Source organism: Carlito syrichta, unplaced genomic scaffold, assembly GCF_000164805.1.
Source record: "Carlito syrichta isolate Samal-C Ts95f unplaced genomic scaffold, Tarsius_syrichta-2.0.1 Scaffold304305, whole genome shotgun sequence".
In the NCBI taxonomy this organism is placed as follows: domain Eukaryota; kingdom Metazoa; phylum Chordata; class Mammalia; order Primates; family Tarsiidae; genus Carlito; species Carlito syrichta.
Window position 1 is genome coordinate 434,940 of NW_007248401.1, and position 23,644 is coordinate 458,583.

Consider the following 23,644-nt stretch of genomic DNA (forward strand, 5'->3'; position numbering starts at 1 on the left):
GGCTGATTTTTTGATTTATTGTAGAGATGAGGTCTCGCTGCCCAGGCAGGTCTCAAACCCACGGGCTCAGACAATCCACTCACCTCAGCCTCCCAAAGGCTCAGGATTACAGGCTGAGCCACCAAACCCGGCTATTTCACACCTTCTAATTCCCAAGGTGGAATTGGAGTGGAGATTATTTAGGTAAATTATTGAACACTTTTGGTATTTTTAGATAAGTTACTACCACATTGTCAGGAAAAACACAGAATTACTATTATTGCATTGGTACATATACTTTTTAAAGATTTGGCTACTTTGATATGGAATGTCAACAGTAAATTAGCCTACCACAGGGAAAATAATGTGGGAGACAAAAGTGTACTTCTCTTCAGAATTACAGAGCCAGTGGGTTGAGGAGAAGGATAAGGATGTGAATAAATGTGTGTTATGAGAAAACGTATTTGTTAAGAAGTACAAGAGTGAAATTCTAGCATTTGCTGTTAACTGCAGATAGATCCTTGGTAATAAAAGTTGGAAGGGTCAAGCAAACTAGTGATTATAGGTGGTAAATAGGGCTCTAAGATCTAAATTGCTAAGAAGTCATCTTTATTTTTATTTTTTGAGTCAGAGTCTCACTGTTGCTCAGGCTAGGTAGGGTGCAGTGTCACACTTAGCAGCCACCGCAGCCTCAACCTGCTGGGCTCAGGTGATCCTTCTGCCTCAGCCTTCCAAGTAGCTGGAACTACAGGCATGCACTACCATGCCTGGCTAGTTTTTTGACTTACTGTAGAGATGAGGTCTTGCCAAGTTGTTCAGGCTAGTCTCGAACCCCTGGATTCAGGCAATCCTCTCGCCTCCTCCTCCCAAAGTGCTTGGATTACAGACATGAGCCACTGCGTCCATCCAAAAAGTCATCTTTAAAAAATTATCCAGAACTGACTAAAGCATGAATTCAGGGACTATCTATGAGTAGAAAATTGTGAACCTGAAGTAATTAATCTGGGTGTTATTTTCATTAGTTTGTTGTGTTTCTGTGAATCAGAGATAAAGCATTTAATTTTTTTCAGAAGTACTGAATGAATTATACCTGTTCTGAATTTTCCAGTAGTTATTTGTCTCGTACAGTACCTGGCACCTATATGTTGTTCAATGAATACTTGCTTAATGTTTTTTTAGTGAAAGAGGCTCAGTCTCCCTAAATGATATTATATAATAGCTACAATAAAAATGTAGTGTTTTGGCTGGGCACAGTAGCTCATGCCTGTAATCCCAGCACTATAGGAGGCCAAGGTGGGAGGATTGCTTGAGCCCAGGAGTTCGACACCAGCCTAGGCAACATAGTAAGACTCCGTCTCTACAAAACAATAAAAAAAAATTAGCCAGACGTGGTAGCTCACACCCATCATCCCAGCTAGAAGAGAGGCTGAGGTGGAAGGATCACTTGAACCCAGGCTTTTGAGGCTGCAGTGAGCTGTGCTTGTGACACTGTACTCCAGTCTGGGTGATAGACTCAAAAAAAAAGAAAAGTAGAGTCTCATTTAACCGTATGTTATTCATTATAGTAGAAATGGAACTATAGTAGAACTGCAGTGAATGGAATCTTAAACTGGTAATGTTTTCTGCTTCTAGATACTCAACTTTTTAGCCATAATCTATTTTTGGAATAGATTAAATATTTTATATTTAATTCTAGGAGAGATCAATATACCTTGGTCCAGGTATAAATAAACTGTGGTTTTCACTTACTAGTACAGGAGAAACAGACTGTACTGAGATTTTAACAGATATATCATTCTTGTTTTATGTAAAGAGCTAAAGAATGCCTTCCTTTAACAAAAGAACTGTTTTAAGTAATTACTTACTAATATGTAAATGAGCATCAAAATGAGAAGGATTACAATTTATTTTAAATTTTGTAATAATTATTTTATTTTTAAAATGTGGGCTACAAATGAGGGTTAGGTACATATGTGAGGAGGATTATAATTTTAAAATAATGTACTTTTAGGGGTCAGAGTTTTACCTAAGTGTCCCTGGGTGTAAGTGCTAGATATTATGCTTTTGCATTAGATTAGAAACAGGTCATTTTAAGTTTGGCTATACAGCTTGTCCATCCCTGGTCTTACCTATAGGTGACTCAAAAACAAAGTAGGAGCCGGGCTCGGTGGCTCAGCCTGTAATCCCGCGCCTTTGGGAGGCTGAGGTGAGGGGATTGCCTGAGCCCGCGGGTTTGAGACCCGCCTGGGCAGCAAGACCTCATCTCTACAATAAATCAAAAAATCAGCCGAGCGTGGTAGCGCATGCCTGTAATTCCGGCTACTTGGAAGGCTGAGGTGGAAGGATCGCCGGAGCCCAGCAGGTCGAGGCCGCGGTGGCCGGGAGCGGCCACTGCACTCCAGTCTGGGCAACAGAGTGAGACTCCAACTCAAAAAAAACCAAAAAACGAAACAGTTGGAAAATTCGATTATACCAGATTCGTGGAACCTCTAAACAATGTTTATTATGAAGAAGTTGATTTGTCACTGAGACTTGTGCTTGTGTTCTGTATCTTCTGTCATAGGGAGAAGAAGAGTTTGATATGCCTCAGCCTCCACATGGCCATGTCTTGCATCGTCACATGAGAACAATTCGTGAAGTACGCACACTTGTCACTCGTGTCATCACAGATGTATATTATGTAGACGGAACAGAAGTAGAAAGAAAAGTAACTGAGGTAATATACACTCTGGGTCTGTGTGGCATACTTCTTTTGATAAACATTATTTTGGCTTTCTATCCCATCCCCCTTTTCCTGTGCAACTAGCTACTGACACTTTGTTTTCCTTCATCTTTTTATTAATAAAGATAAAGGAACTAGAAATTAGAGATCCTGCTTTCTATGTCTTCCCCAACCATGGACTTGCTGTTTGACCTGTGTTTAGTTATTTTACCAGTTGCATCATGCTTTCCTTTTCTGTAAAGACCTGATTGATACATCTTTCTCATGTATAATCAAAGGTTTCATATATTATTTTAAATCATTAGAAACTCAAGTGAAATTTAGAACTCTCTGTTTAAGTACATGTGTTTTTTGAAATCTTTTTTAATGTGTTCTCATTTTGTTCTTTGTCTCCATTTGTGTGTGGTCATGGACCTGTTGGTAAGAGGTGCACCTTCATTTTTTTAGTGGGATTCATTATAGACTCATTTCCAATTTTGACATAGTATTGGCATTTATTGACTATTTGCTATATTGAATAGCATAATACACTGACTTTGTTTAGCTCTAATACTGGCTGAGATTAGACAGATTTTCTAGAATTAAAGATCTGGGACCTTTCTTGGTACATATGTTAAGATCTGAGAACCATTTTATTAGCTGGTAAGAGACATGGCTATTTTCTTCTTTCTTTCTTTGTTTTCTTCCTTCACCCAGACACTTTCCTTTAATTCTGTTGCTAGCCCTGTAGCCATATTATTGCTGTTGTTCAATAGTTGACCACTGTGACCCTCATGTGAAGAAACTTTTTTTTCTTTAATTGGGGTCTCATTCTGTTGCCCAGGCTTGAGGGCAGTGGTACAGTCCTGGCTTAATGCAGCCTTGACCCTCTACCTCCTAGGCTTAGGTGATTCTCCTACTTCAGCCTTTCAAGCAGCTGGATCTGCAGGTGCTCACCAACATGCCTGGCTCATTTTTGAATTTTTTTGTAGAGATGAGATCTTGCTATGTTACTCTTGAGCTCAAGCAGTTCTCCCACACTGGCTTTCCAAAGTGCTAAGATTACAGGCATGAGGCACCGTGCCTGGCCCAGATAGCATTTTGATGTTCGTCCGATAATTTGTTTTTTATTCTTTATTTGTTGTATACCAAATCCTGATAATATTTCTTTTAAAATATTGATTCATCTTTATTTTTAAAATATTTTTGTCTGTGGATTTTTAAAATGTTACTACTATTTTGGAAAAAGTATGAAAAACAATTTGCCTTCATGAAATTTTTCACAGCTATTGTAGTCTACATTAAACTCTATGCCAGGTACACTATATTAAGTGTTATACATATTACTTCACTTAATATTTTAAATGATGCTTTTTTTTTTTTTGAGTTGGAGTCTCACTGTGTTGCTCAGGCTGGAGTGCAGTGGCACGCTCACGGCCACGGCCACCTCAGCTTCTACCTGCTAGGTTTTAGGTAATCCTTCCACCTCAGCCTTCCAAGTAGCCCCCATGCCTGGCTAATATTTGTGATTTATTGTAGAGATGAGGTCTCACCAAGTTGCCCAGGCTGGTCTCAAACCCCCGGGCTCAGTCAGTCCTCTTGCCTCGGCCTCCCAAAGTGCGAAGATTACAGGCTGAGCCACCGTGCCCCACCATATGGTGCTTTTTAAAGTATGTTTCTGGAAACAGCAGATCTGTTAGATAGTGTGATGGGGGGAAAAGTTCTGTGTCATAAAGAATTTTGAGAAATATTCTATCTTAGTCTGTTTTCTGTTGCTAAAGCTGAATATTTGAGACTGGGTAATTTATAAATAAAAGAAATTTATTTCTTACAGCCTGGAAGCTGGGGAGTTCAGTAGTCAACTGGTAAGGACTTTCTTGCTAGTAAGGTCTCTGCAGAGTCCTGAAGCAGTGCAGGGCATCACATGGTGAGGGATCATATAAGAGAAAACCAAACTGACTTTTATAATAGACCCATTCTTGTGGTAATTAATCCACTCCTGTGCTAACCCATCAACCCATTATCCCATTAATCCACGAATGGATTAATTTATTCATGAGAGCAGAGCCTTCCACGACTCAGTCACCTCTTAAAGGTCCTACCTCTTAATATTACTACATTGGGGATTAAATTTCAACATGTGTTTTGAAGGTACATTCAAATCATAGCACGCTGTTAATCCCTGTCCCCACCAACATGGAAATTCACATATTATTGTATTAAAGGTTCTACAAAGTCTTCGAGTAAAGATATGTATTCTTTTTAACCCAGCACTTTCCATACTTATTTGACCATTGAACTTTTCTTTCCTTTTTGTTTTTGAGTCTCACTCTCTCACCTAGGCTGCAGTGCCATGGCATGATCACAGCTCACCACAGCCTCAAGCTCCTGGTCTTAAGCAATCCTCTTGCCTCAGCTTCCTGAGTAGCTGGGACTACAGACATGCACCACCATACCCGGCTAACTTTTTTGAATTTTTGTAGAGACAGGGGTCTCACTATATTGTTGTCTAGGTTGGTCTTGAACTCCTAGGCTCAAGCAGTCCTCCCATCTTGGCCTCCCAAAGTTCTCCCAAAGATTACAGGCGTGAACCACCATGCCTGGCCCTTTGAATATTTTTTAAAGTAATACCTATTATACCCCTATGGAACATAGTTTAGGAACCATATGATAATTATTAAAGTAATAATAGTAACTAACATTTATTTAGCAGTTACTGTGTGCCAGGCATTATTCTAAGGACTTTAGTGAATTAATTTATTTAATCCTCACGACTATGCTGTGAGGTAGGTACTATTATTATCCCCATTTTGCTAATGTGGAAACAGAGGTATACAAATTAAAATAGGCCACTTGGAATAATGACAGAATTAGGGATGGGGAAAGCAGGGAGGTTGTGAACCAGAAGCTAAGGTGTTCATGCATGATTGGGAAGATGTTGGTGGATAATAAGGGAAGGGGAGTGAGTTTAGTTTTAAAAATAGCAAATAGAGGTTTGAAAGGTACAGGAGGTGTGAGATGAAAATGGTCTGCAAATGGCAAAGGGAGCAAGGCGGTCTCTTATCTCAAAACTCTTGATTGGAGGTTTGGTTGAAAGAAACCATCTTCTGCTAGAGAGAGCTATAGTAATAGCTTGAAATTCACTTGGGATGCACTTGGGATTTCCAAGATTCATTTACTGAAGGCAGAGAAATGGAGAGAGGATCATAGATTGAGTTTTCGATCTGTTGAATTTCAGATGTCTGTGGTACGTCCAAAGAGAAGAATTTAGTAGGAATTTGTATCTGTGAGTTTGGAGCTAAGTCACCATTGTATTATTGGTAGATAGGCAGGGAAGAGTGTGGTGAGACTGGCCAGGAAAAGCATTTAAGAGTGAGAAAAGGAATGAGAACAGAGTCCTGGGAATCACCAATTTTAAAGAAACAAGCAGAGAAAGAAGAACCCAAAAAGAATCACAAATAGGAGTAGCCAAAGAGTTAGAATAAAAGGAAGAAAAAGTGATTTTTATGGATTTTAAAGGGAGATTTTTGACAAGTGAGAGGTCAAAAGAATTAATCATCTTATAGTATGTCTACGTGGATATGTATGTGCATGCATTGTATACTGTCTCTTCCCTCAGAGATTCTAAACTCTTTGAGGGAAGGGGCTGTCTTATACTTTTCCATACCCTTTCTGATAAGTAACACAATATTGCATGACCATTCTAGACTAGGAAGGCAAATATGTTGCACCCATACTGTAATTTCTCTGTGCTGTGCCCTTAGAGGACATTGTTAATTGGTCCTAGAGCTTTTCCCCCACTAATTTTGGAATTTAGCCTTAGAAACCTTCTTAAAACTGAGCTCCAGGCAACCACTACCAATCCATCAAAGTGGGCATGTGAGATAAGCCAGTTTGACTTTCTGGTTTGTAGATGCTTTAAACTCATATACTTTGATTATAACTTTTTCAATCTTCATTTTTCCAAATGTTAAAATCACTTTTAGCTTATTTTTTACTATACTTTTCTGTTTCCTTGTTCAGTCATTAAAAGGTAACATAAAATAACTAGTGTCAGAAAACATGTAATGCTACCTACTCGTAATGAAGTACCTTCCAGGTACTCATTTTTCCTCTTACCTAGCTACTTCCTTACCTGTCGTCTTGCAAACAGAATTACCTCTGTCTTCCGGGTTAGAATTCTTGCTGATAGCCAAAGGTTGTGAACTTGTTTAATAAAAAAATAATTTAACTTAGCTCAGTGTAGAGGTCTTGTTTGTCTCAATATAGTACCTTCTTTATTTTTTATTGATGTATATTTCCAATAGAAAGAACAGACTGTAAACATTCAGTTCAGTGGCTTTTGAAAATTTTATGTAACCACTACTCAAAACAGATATAGAATATTTCCATTATTCCAAAAAGTTTCCTCCTGATTTCCACCTTTCTGAATTGAAACTTCTTGCCATCTCCAGAATTTCCCAGTCATCACATTAGCACTGTGTCATTGTGGCATCTTTTAGCTTCTGTATTCATTTCTTTCTTACAGGAGACTGAAGAGCCAATTGTAGAGTGTCAGGAGTGTGAAACGGAAGTTTCCCCTTCACAGACTGGGGGCTCCTCAGGTGACCTGGGGGATATCAGTTCCTTCTCCTCCAAGGCATCCAGCTTACACCGCACATCAAGTGGGACAAGTCTTTCAGCTATGCACAGCAGTGGCAGCTCAGGGAGAGGAGCCGGACCGCTCAAAGGGAAAACCAGTGGGACAGAGTCCGCAGATTTTGCCTTACCCAGCTCCCGAGGAGGCCCAGGAAAACTGAGGTGCAGACAGGGTCTCCAGAGAGAGACAGCCACAGTAGGGGCAGGGTTGCTGACATGTTAATATCACAGGAAAAGAGGAGTAATGGGAAATCTCCCATCTTCCATCTGAGATAAATCAACTCCTCTTCTTCCCATTTGTCCCCCAACCTGTTCTGGGTTTGTATGGAAAGTAGGGTAGAACCCTGTGGGAGGTAGACTTCGTTGGCAGAGAAGCCCCTGAGAAAAATGTAGAAAAACAGGTGAGGGGACTTTGGGAATGCTGGGCACATGCTCCTGCCACTCCTGTTTTCCGCAGCCTATATGTGTTTTAGTTGGAGTACTGAAATTTGGGGCAGTGGTCCCAACTTGATGCATCCCCTAGCTTTTTCTTATCCTCTGCAAGTGTCCAGCGCCTAAAGTAGAGGAGAAGGCAGGGCAGAAATGGGTGTGCTATTTTTGAGGGGAGCAGTAGGAAGCTTCGTCAAGAAGGAATAGACTTACACAAAGGAGAATGGATGTCCTTTTACCTGCTATTCCACAGTCCACAGTCCCTGACTGAGATTTTGGTGGTGGTTGTATGAACCAGTTTCCTGCTGCCCTGGAGACCCAGTACATGCAGGCCTGCCATGTAGTCTGAGGGCGAAGGGGAGGCTTTGTGAAGAAAGGATTCCATAGCAAGTGCTATCAGACTAACTTGTCTTCATTCTCTAGTCCTAGAAAAGGGGTCAGTCAGACAGGGGCGCCAGTGTGTGAGGAGGATGGTGATGCAGGCCTTGGCATCAGACAGGGAGGGAAGGCTCCAGGCACGCCTCGTGGGCGCGGGCGAAGGGGCCGCCCGCCTTCTCGGACCACTGGAACCAGGTACCCGGGTAGTGTGAGATATACTTAGTCTGTGACTTGTTCAGAAAAACAAGGGAGAGAAGAGAGGGGAGTAGAGAGTATGTGGGGTATCAGGAGGGAGAAGAGGGGCCCACACTGACTGGGGAGTGGGCAGGGATCAGAGTGAGGCCACTGAGAGAACAGGCTCATGCCTGTGATGGGGTTATCAAAGGGTGGGCTGAAGAGACCATGAACAAAGGAGTGGGAAAATTGGTAGGTGTATGCTTCTGTTTTCTTATTCTCACTGTCTTCACCTCTCTTTTTTCTCTCTTTAGAGAAACAGCAGTGCCTGGCCCTTTGGGCATAGAGGACATTTCACCCAACATGTCACCAGATGATAAATCCTTTACCCGTATTGTGCCCCGAGTACCAGATTCCACAAGACGAGCAGACATGGGTGCTGGTGCTTTACGTCGTAGTGACTCTCCAGAAATTCCTTTCCAGGCTGCTGCTGGCCCTTCTGATGGCTTAGATGCCTCTTCTCCAGGGAACAGCTTTGTTGGGCTTCGTGTTGTAGCCAAGTGGTCATCCAATGGCTATTTTTACTCTGGGAAAATCACACGAGATGTGGGAGCTGGGAAGTATAAATTGCTCTTTGATGATGGGTACGAGTGTGACGTGTTGGGCAAAGACATTCTCTTATGTGACCCCATCCCGCTGGATACTGAAGTGACGGCCCTCTCGGAGGATGAGTATTTCAGTGCAGGTAAGAAAAGTAGCTGAGTCTGTAGAGATTTTCTGTGCCCTTGGGCAGTACTATGTTATGCCAGTAATTGTACCAAGACATTTACTTCATTCTGCTTACTTTTTTGGAGTCTCTAAAGTCAGAAATCCCATTCTTACAACCCTGGTTATTCTTACCACTGGCTTTTTTGTTTATTCATTTGTTTTGGAATAAACTTCCTCATTTTGGAATAATTTTAGGTTTACAGAAAATTTGCTAAGTACAGAGAGTACTACTAGTACAGAGTTCCTGTATACCCCTCACCCAGCTTTCCCTATTGTTGACATCTTACATTAGCATGGCACGTTTGTCAAAACTAATAAACCAACCTTGGGTCATTTTACTGTTAACAAACTGCAGACTTTATTTGGATTCCACCAACTTTTCCATAATGTCTTTTTTCTGTTCTAGGATCCAATCCAGGATGCCACGTTGCATTCAGTTGTCACTTGTCCTCTGGTCTTTGATTTGTGGCAATTTGTCAGTCTTTTGTTTTTTATGACCTAGACAATTTTGAGGAGTAGTGGTCAGGTATTTTGTAGAATGTCCCCAAATATGAGTTTGTCTTATGTTTTCCCATTAGACTGGAGTTAATGGGCTTTAAAAAAAAAAAAAAAGAATGCCACAGAGGTAAAGTGCCTTTCTTATCACATCATATAAGGGCCAGAGGTGGTATATAATAGCTGTGTGACATCACTGATGATGTTAATCTTCATTACTGGTTAAGGTTATATTTACCAGTTTCTCCACTTTATAGTGTTTTTCCCTTTCCACACTCTCTTCTTTCACCACTGACTTTCAAACTTAACTACTGTACCTGCTTTAGTGGGAACCCTGGAAGTGAGTGTTACAGATATATTGAGCTACTCTTGCCTAGGAAGAAGTTAGTGCTGTGTTTTTATGCGTGCACATCTAACACTTATTCCCTGGTTTGAAGATCAGTGCCTTTTTAATTTGCATTTTTGAAGCAGCTAGTATTGGTGATAGGGAGTGATTTGTGTTTGTTATTGATGTTTCATGTGCTAGTTCTTTTAATATGTTGTCTCCTTTCTGTGAACTGTTGAAGGTACCTATTTGTGTTGAACTTGTCATTTAAAAACATCCTTTCTGGGGATTTTTTTGAACATGGACTGGGAGGTAATGAGCAAAATGCCATTTTATTGAATTCTCCCCAGGCTCTCTTGTATTTGGAATCCTCTGAGTAGTTGATGTTTGCCCCTTTGTTTCAGTGTTAAATGGGCCACTTCATTTTCTAGTTCTAGATAACGTTGTTAGCTATACGTGGCATCAATTAGGAGTGGCACATAGATTGGGGTCTTTTATTATGATTCATAGTTTGAATGTGTCAGATGCATTTGTTTTTCTTTCAGATGTAAAGATATTCTTAGAGTTCAACATTTGATTCCTTTAAGACAAAGATAGATAGTTCTGTATCCAGAGTGAATTGTGGCATCAAGGGGTGGGAACTCTTCGTCCCATGTATTGAGACTCTAATGTCAACACGAGACTGCTTATAGTTCTAGTAGCTCTTTGTTAGTGTAAAGTGTGTTGTTGGCCTTGGACTTCTTTGTGCTTTTGAAGTAGTCTTTGTGACTTAGTTTGGCGATAGGGATTGAAGCTAGGAAATGTACAGGCAAGGGGAAGGAGTGATTCTGTGGGATAGATAAGGAGAAAACCAAGACTTGCTTTCTCTATATTATTTTCCCTAGGTGGGGTTAGACTCTGGGTTTCTTTTAGCTCTTCATTCAAGCACAGTCTAATGAGGGAGAACAAAATGGACCCTTCTATTAATAGGAATGAAAGAGTATTCATAGTGATGCCTTTGTAATTTTTTTTGCTTTTTGCTTTTGAGTAATGCCTTGTTTTTGCATTTATATGTGTAGTGTGTGTGTATCTAATATATATATATAGTGTGTGTGTGCTGTTCATTGATTGGCAGAGGGGAACGAGTATTCTCATTTACAGGATTGAAAATGGGCCTTGCCCAAGATCACACAGCTTATAGGGAGCAAAATTAGACTCATGTTCAGGTCTTCTGAATTCTAACCAGTTTCCTTTGTATACCCCACATTGTCTTCCTTCTTACCTAAAGTCCTTATCCTTAGGTTCTGAATCAGAGCCTGAACAGGAAAGTAGATAATAGAGAGGGAAGATTAGGAAGGAGAAGCAGGATCTGTTTTTTCCTTTCTTTGCTCTTTAGCTCAATTCTAATTCTAATTTTGCTACACATACAGACACATAAAAACACACATACACATGTTCTTTTAGAGTGATGTCATTTTTCACCTACAACTTAACTCAAGACTTATCACTCATCCTCCAAAGAAAACCAAGAAGGAATGGTTTAGTAAGTCATAATGGAATCATTAAGAAACTACATGTTGGCCAGGCGTGGTGGTGCACACCTGTAATTCTAGCGCCTTGGGAGGCTGAAGTAGGAGGATTACTTGAGCCCAGGAGAGCAGCCTAGGCAACATAGCAAGACCTTTCTCTACAAAAAAATTTTAAAAATTAGCCACACACAGTGGCATGCACCTGTAGTCCCAGCTACTTGGAAGACCAAGGCAGAAGGATCACCCGAGCCCAGTAACAGTTTGAGGCTACTGTGAGCCACGAGCATTCCCCTGCAAACCAGACTGGGTGGCTTCAGGGAAACCACTTGAATCATCAGCAACCCATGAAGGCTATCTGGGAAGCTTTATTTTATAACTAAAGGCTGTCTTCTGTCGAGAAACTTCCCCTGTCCTAATCCCAGTAAAATAGCTACATATATCCTAAGTGTTATCACTGTTTGATATTGACAGGTGGAATTTTGTTTAGTCCTAACTGCAGTCCACTGTTGGATCTCTAAATTCCTGACATAAGCCTGCTTTGCAGAGTCCCTTTAGATGCTAAGCATCCTAAAACAGCAGCAAGCTTCTTTTATGTTTTTTCCCCTCAGGAGTGGTGAAAGGGCATAGGAAGGAGTCTGGGGAACTGTACTACAGCATTGAAAAAGAAGGCCAAAGGAAGTGGTATAAGCGAATGGCTGTCATCCTGTCTTTGGAGCAAGGAAACAGACTGAGAGAGCAGTATGGACTTGGCCCATATGAGGCAGTAACACCCCTCACAAAGGCAGCAGATATCAGCTTAGGTAAGTCCTTTGCTCCTGAACAACTGCTTTGGGGCTACTGTTCTACTTACAGTGGGAGAAGTGGTTTCTGGAGCAATCAGTATTGTTTCCCTTACTCTTACTATTTCTATATGTGACTTCTCAGGTGGTGATGAGCTGTCATTTTTTTAAACGTCTACCCTGTTTCCTTCCTACTACCAAACAGAAAGTCCTTAAGGTTTTTCTGGCCTCCCAGTCCTATAGGGGATAAAACACATTTCTGTCATGGTAAAGACGAACAGAAAATATAATGTCCTTAAAAAGAGGCTTCTTGCCCCCATGGTAAGTGGGGGAAGGAGCACCAGGGTATCCAAATCAGGCTCTTCCCAGCTTCTTTGGAGTTCAGAGCCTCAGACCATGGAATTTGACCAATCTTTGGCTTATCCTGCCGTAGACAATTTGGTGGAAGGGAAGCGGAAACGACGCAGTAACATCAGCTCCCCAGCCACCCCAACTGCCTCTAGCAGCAGCAGCACAACCCCTACCCGTAAAATCACAGAAAATCCTCGTGCCTCCATGGGAGTTCTTTCAGGCAAAAGAAAACTTATCTCTTCTGAAGAGGAACGGTCCCCTGCCAAGCGAGGCCGTAAGTCTACCACTGTGAAACCTGGTGAGTGCTCCTTTTTGCTTCATTCTCCCTCAGACCATAGCAGAATTCAGGGTCAGCTGCTGGAGAGATGGAGCCTAACATGTGGCAATGATCCCTTTGTCCTGGCTACAAAGTTGGGGTCCTGAACAAGCCCACAAGTGTTACTCAGAGATAACTTACTGCAACCCTCCTCCCCCACATTCTCTCAATAGAGTCCAGAGGGTGTAGATAGGAGAGCCAGTACTTGATCACAAACATTTTTTGACTCTTTTGTGGGTTCTAGGAGGGAAAAAGCAAGTATTGAAGTTTAAGCAGATTCAAATAGGTGACATTTAATCCCAGCACTTTGGGAGGTCAAGGCAAAGGATTGCTGGAGCCCAGGAGCTTGAGACCAGCCTAGGTAACATAGCGAGACCTTGTTTCTACCAAACATAAAAAAATGAGCCAGATGTGTGGTGGCATGTGCCTATAGTCCTAGCTGAGGTGGAAGGATCGCTTCAGCTCAGCAGGTAGAGCCTGTGGTAAGCTGTCATCGTGCAACTGCACTCCAGCCTGGGCAACAGAATGAGACTGACTCAAAAAAAAAAAAAGGTGAAATTTCTCTTAAATCTCTTCCTTTGCCTGCACCACCTTCTGCTTCTTAGAAACTTTCCCTCTCCTTGTGCTTGGAGCTCTCTGGCTTTCTCAGACTTCCTGTTGAAAGATTGTATCTTAGTGCCCTCAGGTCCCTTCCCACTATGGGAGCTTTTCTGTCCTCTCAATAAATCCTGCTTTCTAAAAAATAAAAAAAATTGTACCTGAGCATGCTCTCCCCACTATTCTCCAAACAACCCCTTTCCAGTCCCTCATGTTCAATAATTGAGAGGAGTTCCGTCCATCTAGTATTTATTGAGTCTCTGCTATGACCCAGACCCAGCTGTTGTGGTTTCTGGAGATATAGAGGTAAAGTCAGTTTCTGCCCTATGGAACTTTCTCAGACTCTAGTAAACTGATGGAATTAGCCAGCGTATTGTTCTGTCATCTGAACTCCTTTTGTTTCTTATGTATTTCAGTTGTGTCATTTCCTTGTCTACCCCATACTCCTAGTGGTTTTCATGGTATTTAAAACAATGACAATAGCTAACCTTTATTGAATATTTACTGTGTGAAGCATGGAGCCCAGTGCTTCATACATATTGCCTCATATATACCTATGAGGTGTAGATGCTAGAATTCGTTTACCAGTTGAAGAATCTGAGACACAGAAAAGATAGATAACTTTCCCAAAGTGACAGAGTAAGCCAGGATTCAAACTCAAGCAGTCTTGATAGATTCTAAGTCCAGCCTTGTACATATTCTATCATATTGCCTCAAGATTGTTCTCTTCGGCTGGTTTTATTTTAGGGAGGCATTTATGACCTGTCATCTTAGCTTCTTAGTGAATCTATGACTCAGCTTCTCCAGGTATCCATTTTCTTCTCAAGGACTTATTGGGGCACTTTTAGCATGGGTGTTTTAGGAGTCCTGGATTGGGTGATTCACTTATGTACCCAGGTGTTGGAAACTGGTACACTTGAAACTGGGCTATTTTGATGTAGCTCTATCTAAATGTAAAAACACTTATTACCAGGATTCTCTGCACCGTTTGGTGAGGGTTAAAGATGGGATGGGACGATCTAATGGGGACATTTTTTTGGTAATAAAAAGTGGTTTTTTAAGCTGGGCTCAGTAGCTCAGCCTGTAATCCCGCGCCTTTGGGAGGCTGAGGTGAGTGGATTGCCTGAGCCTGCGGGTTTGAGACCCAGCAGCGAGACCTCATCTCTACAATAAATCAAAAAATTAGCCGGGCTTGGTAGCGCGCGCCTGTAATTCCGGCTACTCGGAAGGCTGAGGCGGAAGGATCGCCAGAGCCCAGCAGGTTGAGGCTGCGGTGGCCGGGAGCAGCCACTATACTCCAGTCTGAGCGACAGAGTGAGCTCCAACTCAAAAAAAAAAAAAAAAGTTTTTTTTTTTTTTGTTTTTAAAGGCTGCTTCAAAATAGCACATACCCTGGGGGAAATCAGAGCACTGGGCAGAGAAAGTGTCTGACATTTTTCCTTCTTACCTGTTCTTTGTTTATATTAGAACAACCTCTTTCTTCAGATGACCTCAGAAGTATTTGGTGTGGCTATATGAGAACACAGTTGATTTTCATTTATGAAAACACTGTATACATTGTCATGAATGTGTAAGATTTAAATATGTAAATTTCTCTTCATTATAAATGTAGCCTAGGTTGTTGACCATTTAGAATGCTTGGTCATAGGAATGGTCTTTGGTTCATAGCTCAGAAATGTTCATCAGGACATTGCCTACCCATCAGATCATGCTTGGTGCTGGGGCCTTTTGGTGCTAGGGCTTTTGCTTAGTCAGTGGTCTGTATCTGTCTAGTAATGGCACCCCTGTTCTTCCCAGGTGCAGTAGGACCAGGAGAGTTTGTGAGCCCCTGTGAGAGTGGAGACAACACGGGTGAACCTTCTGCCCTGGAAGAACAGAGAGGACCTTTGCCCCTCAACAAGACCTTGTTTCTGGGCTATGCCTTTCTTCTCACTATGGCTACAACCAGTGACAAGTTGGCCAGCCGCTCCAAACTGCCAGAGGGTCCTACAGGAAGCAGTGAGGAAGAAGAGGGTAAGGCCTTAGGAGGAAGTCCTGGGGGCTCTGACACATGTGCACTTCCTTCCTTTCTAGTCACTTATGAGCTGGTGGTCCCTCTGCCATATGTAGAGGAGGCAGGTCAAGTGGCAACTGAGATGTGGCCGGGGAAGTGGAAATTAATCTGGCTTCTTGGTTTATATTGCTTCCACAATTTTCCTTTCAGTGAGTGGTTCCTCATAACAATCTTGTGATACAGATGAGAGAGATATTATCATCCATTTTACAGATGAGGAAACATGCCTGGAGAGGTTAAATAATTGCTTTTTGTCCACAATAATGGCAAACTTGGGACTAGAGTTCAGTGTTCATTTTAGCCTACTGTAACCAAGTCAATCAGGTTTCTGAATGCCCTGCCATCTTCCCCATTTGTGTTCCAGGGGCAACTGCTAGAGCAAACTCATGTGGAGGGTGAGGTTCATTTTCTTGAGATCTGAATGTGAACTGAAAATATGGGGTGCTCAGTGCCCTTGGGTGATTGGAGAGAAACAGCTTCTAGGCTTTTTAAAACTTTGGTACCTTTCTTCAACCTTAAACTAAATCTGTATATTGAATTTCTGTGTTGTCTGGTGACTTACTGTGTTTGAGTGAAGGCTGCAGTGGGGAGAGGTCTGAAAAATGATGATGTAGGAGAGAGAATGAGCAGATGCAAATGTATGCACTATAATATGTGTGACTGACAGCAGTGTCCAAATGTGTCTGTCAGGGTTAAAGGTCCAGATTGAATGATAAAAGAGGGAACTGGATTAGGGAATGTGGTTGTCATAAAATAAGTATCACTGAAGATCAGTGATGATTGGCATTGCAGGTATGTGGATGACTGCTAATTAACCAAAACTATATCTCACCAACTGCAGCCGTGTGTAGATATGTCCAAGGACATGGGAGAAATGATCAGGGAGTTGCAATTAAGGTTTATGCTACTTGGAAGGTGCATAGAGAGTAATAAGTAGGGAGGCTGTGATGCAGGGAGTTGGGCTGTGGGAGCAGGTGTGGTGTGATGGGATCTCCAAGGTTAAGTGTATACAAAGCCTAGTTTGTCAAACAATTCAGATAGGAACAATGGGAGATACAAAAGGTATGTGAGGAGTTTCCTAGCCAGGACTTCAGTTTTACGTTGATCATAAATATTGGGAGTTCCTTGAGGATTCTGTGTAGAGGTATGTCACAACTATAAAACAATGTTCATGGTCTTTTTTTTTTTCCTTTCACAGTATTGTACTGCTAGCCATTCCCTAAACCAAGACTTCACAAGGCAGCTCTATAGATTCTTTATTTGTTGCTGGGTACAGCATAGTCAAGAAAGCTGACTGGTATGAGATGCACACTGGTAAAAACCTGTGGGCCTGTGTGAGACCTAATAAACTCATAAAATTAAGTGAGGTGGCATTTGGGCATTGCTTTTAAAGAGGTCTTCAGGTTTTTCGTAGAAAGTGTGGTTATGGTGAATGTGTCTGCTTTATGTTGGCTCCTGTATCCTTGGACGCTGCCCCAAAGCACTAGAATTCTTGATATTTTTGATATATGAGAGTGCTTAGGGATTTCTCAATCTCAAGAAAGCTGAAGATATTCATACTAAAACAATACTCCACAGAATTACAGTTTTCAAGAAACTATGTGATAGATGTTACGGGTGAATGGGAATTTTGATGGCAGCTTATAACAGGAGCTCGGTAAAATATTTAAATTCATCATATGAGACTATTTATTAATGAGTTAAGAATATGGCACCCATTCTTGTTAGGTGGTACACCAGCAGAGACCCATCAGACACAGGGATTGACTGACTCTGGAGTTGGGTTTATTTAGTGTCTTCACACTTGATTTAGATGGAATTAACAGCCTGTTCATTTTAGCCTCCAGTTGGGCAGGACACTTACACCTCCAAAACAAAGAAAATTCAAAGTACTTGAGAAAATTAGAGAAGTGGACTGCTTAAATTGGGTAATACTTGATTACATAAATGCAAGGAAATATAATTGGGGATTAAAGTATAAATAGGTCAGTCCTGGATTAAGCAGACATGAAGTAGAAGTCTTGAGAAAAATACAGGACAATAAGGGGTGTCAGCAGTGTCTCAGCAGTAGAGTCTTGGTGCTGAACATTGTGACATGCTGTATTGAGATGTCAAAAGGATGCTTGTGACAAAGCTGAGAGATAGCCCTGCTGTATTCTGAGTTTCTTATAAGCATTTAGAATACCTAGTTTGGGTTTTCATTTTGAGAAGAATGTGGAGAATGTTGTATCAAGAAAAGAGCAGTCAGACCAAAAAAAGATGTAGAGCTCTGGCATGGAGGGCATCAGAAGGGGAGCTGTTTTCGCAAGGGGTTGGCTCTAACAGGCTTTACCTCTGGTTATAAGGGGAAAGGGAGTGGTTCTGGCACTGAACCTTATACATTGGATTGGGTTGCATTTTTTATCTGTGATAAAACTTTCAGTTAATTAGAACTTAATTTCCCAAAACCCCTAATTAACTAAAATTGCTAATGTCTTGCTTTTCTTTTCTTTTTTTTTAATGTGTTAGTTATATATGAGAGGAGCAGATGACAAGAAAACAAGCTCAAATTAGATATTTGGTCAAAAGAAGCAATTTCAAATTGCCTAGGGTCATTACAGCTTCAGCCTCATCTCTCATATCTTCTACTTCACCCTCAAGACTATAGAGCAGTCATTGGTGTTCATTGTCCTGAGGTACTTCAAGATCATCAAAGGTAGATAGTTTTCAATAAAAAAGGTTGAAACAGGATTTTCTGACTAACCTTCACTTAGTTAAATTCATACTTTGAACATTCTGGTTTATCAAAGTTTTAGTGTAGAAGGGGGTAAAAAGACTGATTAAGTGGGTATTTGAAGGCTTTATTATAAAGTGTTCATCAGCTATTCTTCATTTCCACAGAAGGCAAAAAGAGTAAATGGGTTTAGTCTGCAGCAGGAAAGATTTAGGATAGACATAAGGAGAACTTCCTGATGGTAAGGGTTATTCAAATTGGAATGTGTCACCGTGAGAAATGGTTGCATGCCCAACCCTATGAACTGTCCCGTGACAGTCATAGTGTAGGAAACTTTTGATGTTTTTAGGTCTGGGACTTACCTCCACTCTTCATCTCCCCAGTTCCTTCTACTCTTGTTCCTTCTTTTGGCAGCATTTTATAGACCTCAAGACAGATCTTTCTGACCCATGGGAAAACCCTTGACTTGTCCTCCAGTGGAGATAGCTGGGGAGTGGGAAAAGGGTCAGTGAGAAGCAGGCATAAGGTAGCAAATAAGAAAACAGCCATTCAGTAATTATTGATTATCTTGGTTATCTGTTTTTTTTAATATAGAATTTTTAGAAATTCCTCCTTTCAACAAGCAGTACACAGAATCCCAGCTTCGAGCAGGAGCTGGATATATCCTTGAAGATTTCAATGAAGCTCAGGTGAGTTTCTTTGTGTAGCTTATCAGAGTGGCAACAATAGAAACCAACTTGCTGTACGAGAAGAGACCTGAGAGGGGTTGGGGAAGGTTGGAAAATGTAGCCAGAAATTTTGGGAACTGGGAAACTGCCAAAATGTTGTTGAAATAGATTTTTTATGGTGTACAAGAAAGAGAAGTTAAAGCCTTGTATTTGTTAATGGCTGTAATTCTATTGCTGGGACAAAAGCAGATTGAAGTTTGTGTTTAGTAGGAATTCCTAGGAGAGTTGATGATTCTTAGCCAGAAGGACTGAGTTACATGGGTTTTCGTTGGCCCTTGAGGATCCAGGCCCTCAGAAAGCTGTAGGTGAGCAGGGAGAACATCTGCGGAAGCCATTTGGGCTTTTCAGTGAGGAAAGTAACTTTGGGCAGGACAGAAAAGTGGCTTTGGGCATTTTAGTTAGTATTTGTAAGTCTTCAGATCTGCTCTTTGTGGTTCATTGTCTGCTATTCAGAAGCTTTCCATAGAATCACCAGACCCATTGGCTCTGCTTCTTCCAGTGTAACACAGCCTACCAGTGTCTTCTAATTGCGGATCAGCATTGTCGAACTCGGAAGTACTTCCTGTGCCTTGCCAGTGGGATTCCTTGTGTGTCTCATGTCTGGGTCCATGACAGTTGCCATGCTAACCAGCTCCAGAACTACCGTAATTATCTGTTGCCAGCAGGGTACAGCCTTGAGGAGCAAAGAATTCTGGACTGGTGAGTATCTTAAGAGCCCATCCAGAACTGTATAGCCAGGAAGACAGCAAGCTTTTCGAGGGAGGAGAATGTAGGTGAGAGAGTAAATCTTTCTAGAAACTAGAATGTCTGTGGGATAAATTACAGAATTTGAGTGGGTTTGAAATGATTTCAATTCATTTCCATAGACTATATTGCCTAGGAACCTTTTGAAAATGTGTGAGGATTTGTATGTTGGTCCAATATTCACAACCTGTAAGGTCAGAAAACTAAGTTTTAAGCAAGCATTAAAAAAATATGCCCAAGCGGGAGCCCAGCAGATCGACATTGGGATGGCCGTGAGTGTGCCACTGCACTCCAGCCTGGGAGACAGGGTGAGACTCTAACTCAAAAAAAAAAAAAAAAATGCTCAAGGAGTATGATTTGAATTATTCCCAGCCTCAGGACAAACATGGAAATCAGAAGGGTAGGATCAGAAGGCCAGGATCCCAGAGAATATACATTATTCATAGAAAAAGGGAAGAGAAACCCTGACATAGAGCTTAGTTTTGAAAGCATGCAGATATACAAGTCCTTTTGCAGAAAGGGTCTTTGTTAGATAGTCTCTCACTTGCTAAGGTCCCTTCCAGTTCCAAAGGGCTGTCTCTCTCCTTCATAGGCAACCCCGTGAGAACCCCTTCCAGAATCTGAAGGTACTGTTGGTATCAGATCAACAGCAGAACTTCCTGGAGCTCTGGTCAGAGATCCTCATGACTGGAGGGGCAGCCTCTGTGAAGCAGCACCATTCAAGTGCCCATAACAAAGGTACCTGGGGAGAGAGAGTGTGTGTATGTGTTTGTGTATGTGTGTTGTCACTGTTCCAAAGATGTCCTTAGACCTGCTGTTAGACCTCATTGTCCAAGTCTCAGTTCTGATAGCTGATTATATCCATGTTTTCTAAGAGAAGAAAAGTACCACCTCTAAGAGATGAGTCAACACAACTGAAGCACTGGGTTGTTCTGCTTCTGGTTTCCAGTGGTATATTAAACATTTCTGCAAGTTCAGCATATATATAGTGATTGTAACTTTTAACTTTTGGTCATGATCAGTAATACAGTGTTTGACATAACAGGGCTTTAGTTTGGGCAGAGTAGGATATATTGGCTAGAAGGCACATCTGTCTTTTTAATGGGGGGCTAAACTGAGTGTCCTTTCCTCGTTCACTTTCCCCTGCTCCTTGCAGATATTGCTTTAGGGGTATTTGACGTGGTGGTGACGGACCCCTCGTGCCCAGCCTCGGTGCTGAAGTGTGCTGAAGCATTGCAGCTGCCTGTGGTGTCACAAGAGTGGGTGATCCAGTGCCTCATTGTTGGGGAGAGAATTGGATTCAAGCAGCATCCAAAATATAAACATGATTATGTTTCTCACTAAAGATACTTGGTCTTACTGGTTTTATTCCCTGCTATTGTGGAGATTGTGTTTTAACCAGGTTTTAAATGTGTCTTGTGTGTAATTGGATTCCTTGCATGGATCTTGTATATAGTTTTATTTGCTGGACTTTTATGATAAAATAAATGTTGGCTCTCTTTGGTTGTAGTAACTGGGATTTCTTCATCTGTTTCTTTGAGCTTAATCTCAGAACAAATGAGAGGACAAACAGAGTACCTTCTTGAGGTTTTCAATGGCATGTTCATTTTAGGAGGACAACTAGCAGGGAAAATAAAAAGTTAGCAGTGAACTTTATCCTGTGGCATCACTGTCAAAAGGTTATTCCAGGCGGTCTAAAATGCTGTGCTTCCAAAAAACTCAATTTCAAGACAGGGAAAAGCTCAGATTAATAGTTATGCTAAAAGTTGAGTGGAATTGGGCAGAGCTCTAAGTTTCCTAACAGTTAAAAAAAGGTCTCTCTTTAGAGCTGAGCTCACAGCTGACCTGTGGGTATTGCCCCACTCTCAGAGCTAAAAGGGAAAAGGACCAATTGCTATGAAGGGGCAGTGACCATAAGCTTGATGGAATGACTTTCTGTAAGATAAACATGAGAAGCACAGATGAGAACACTTGGAAATGTTAAAAGCTTTAGTCAGAGGGCCAATATTATTGTTGTTACAACTGATTGGAAGCTGTTTCCTCCCTACCTCTGGTGTCATCCCTGCTAATGTCCTCTCATTCTCTAAAGTAGGGGTCAAAATTTTTTTTCTGTAAAGGGCCAAACAGTAAATATTTTCAGCTTTGTGAACCATTTTGTCCATCACAACTACTAACCTTTGCTGTGAACATGAAAGTAACCACAGACAGTAGGTAAATGAATGAGCATGGCTGTGTTTCAGTAAAACCATATTTACAGAAACAGCAGGCCACAGCTTGCCAACCCTTGCTCTAGAGGCAGCAATGGTGGAAGGGTCATCTTTAATTGACAACAGCAGGAAATAAGGGTATCAGTTCTGTAGTAGACGGAGAAATGAAGATCAGATTCGGTGACTATAAACTGAGGTCAGAACACTGCATTCTTTTTCAGTTTGTAGGGGGTTGTTCAATGAATATTTATTTTGGTTTACAATAATAATTATCAGTGATAGCTGGGCCATGCTAGGAGAATGTCAACTCCTATGGTTTGTATAAGATGGGATAATTGGGCCTATAGTATGTAGTATTTGATATTTGACAATTTGACCTCAATTTTTTTTCTTTTTTTTTTTTTTGAGAAAGGATTTATTGAGAGGACAGAGAATCTCCCACAGTGGGAGGGGACCCAAAGGGGTTGCCCCGATTTTTCTTAAAGACCCTTTTCACTGGGGGAAAAATACCTTAAAATACATCATCATTAGCTAGAATTGCCCAGTCTGTGTAAGTGTAAATGACTTGGTGTAGGGAGAGGAAAAGCCTGTCTTACCTGTGCCTTTCTTGCTTAGTGGTAACATCCAGCAATTGGACTATTTATAAACATAATCCTTTTTCACATATGAACCACAAAATACTTAACTTTTTGGTCTGTATTGTTTATTGCTGTATCTCCCACAGCTTGAACAGTACCTAGGAACATAGAAGGTACTCAATAAATTATGACTATTGAATACATGAACAAATCCAACAAAAGTTATCAGTGTGAAGGGTTAGAGCCCTTGCATGGTCAGCAGAGAGATAGCTGTTGCCATACATTCTCCCTGGTAGGCGAGTTAAGAACCCCCCTAAGGTGGGACAGACCTCTTCCACATGGAAATGATGGGAAGGATTTGTACCCCTGGGTGTTCAGTAATTGCTTCTAGGAGAAAAGGTAGAGCCTTCTCCCCCGGCTGTAGACATTTGATGTATAGCTAGAGAATGGGATGTTTGTCTTGAATCTTCTGTTATTGACTTGGGAACGTGGTAGGATTGACTATTACTTCAGCTTATGAGCCAGAACTTTTCACATCCCGAAACTACAAATGAGAAAAAGAGCCTCATTAAATAAACATCATGCTTTTCCCAAGATTGTCTTTAAAGAAATATGAATCAGGGCAACCCATGATCTAGATGATGTCATATTAAAACTCAAAGAATTTATTTTCTTTAACTTCTCTGCTAAAATTGCTTAGAAAAAATATCTGTTTAAGAACATTTTAGGCAAGCCGGGCTCGGTGGCTCAGCCTGTAATCCTGTGCTTTGGGAGGCTGAGGTGAGTGGATTGCCTGAGCCTGCAGGTTCAAGAACCAGAGGGCAACTTGGCAAGACCTCACCTCTACAATAAATCAAAAAATTAGCCGGACGTGGTAGCGCGCGCCTGTAGTTCCAGCTATTTGGAAGGCTGAGGCAGAAGGATCACTGGAGCCCAGCAGGTCGAGGCTGCAGTGGACGGGGGCGGACACTGCACTCCAGTCTGGGCGACTGAGTGAGACTCCAACTCAAAAAAAAAAAAAGAACATTTTAGGGGAGGACAATAAAGTGATTTTTAAAAAACTATTTTTAAAGTGAATGGGAATGGCATAGATCTCTGAGAAGCCAACTACCATTGAATCTCATTATGTTTTAAAAATTTAGAGTTGGAAGGGGCAGTCCCCTCTTTTCACAGATAAGGAAGC

General features: G+C 41.4%; 2 protein-coding genes across 6 annotated transcripts in view; one reads left to right on the forward strand and one right to left on the reverse strand.

Annotated features, from left to right (window-relative positions):
* The window catches only part of TP53BP1 (tumor protein p53 binding protein 1), a 118,157-nt gene extending 96,968 nt beyond the window's left edge, over window positions 1-21,189 (forward strand). For both annotated transcript variants that reach the window (XM_021713138.1, XM_008059625.1), the window contains 11 exons: window positions 2,543-2,695; window positions 7,209-7,480; window positions 8,171-8,320; window positions 8,614-9,044; window positions 12,004-12,195; window positions 12,608-12,823; window positions 15,236-15,451; window positions 18,799-18,893; window positions 19,432-19,631; window positions 20,269-20,414; window positions 20,833-21,189. In XM_021713138.1, the coding sequence (XP_021568813.1) occupies window positions 2,543-2,695; window positions 7,209-7,480; window positions 8,171-8,320; window positions 8,614-9,044; window positions 12,004-12,195; window positions 12,608-12,823; window positions 15,236-15,451; window positions 18,799-18,893; window positions 19,432-19,631; window positions 20,269-20,414; window positions 20,833-21,020 (2,259 nt within the window). In that variant the 3' untranslated portion in view covers window positions 21,021-21,189. The remainder of the gene's footprint in view (window positions 1-2,542; window positions 2,696-7,208; window positions 7,481-8,170; window positions 8,321-8,613; window positions 9,045-12,003; window positions 12,196-12,607; window positions 12,824-15,235; window positions 15,452-18,798; window positions 18,894-19,431; window positions 19,632-20,268; window positions 20,415-20,832) is intronic.
* Window positions 21,190-22,564: 1,375 nt separating this feature from the next.
* Window positions 22,565-23,644, reverse strand: part of TUBGCP4 (tubulin gamma complex associated protein 4) — a 32,478-nt gene continuing 31,398 nt past the window's right edge. For all 4 annotated transcript variants that reach the window (XM_021713140.1, XM_021713139.1, XM_008059627.2 and 1 more), the window contains one exon: window positions 22,565-23,005. In XM_021713140.1, the coding sequence (XP_021568815.1) occupies window positions 22,993-23,005 (13 nt within the window). In that variant the 3' untranslated portion in view covers window positions 22,565-22,992. The remainder of the gene's footprint in view (window positions 23,006-23,644) is intronic.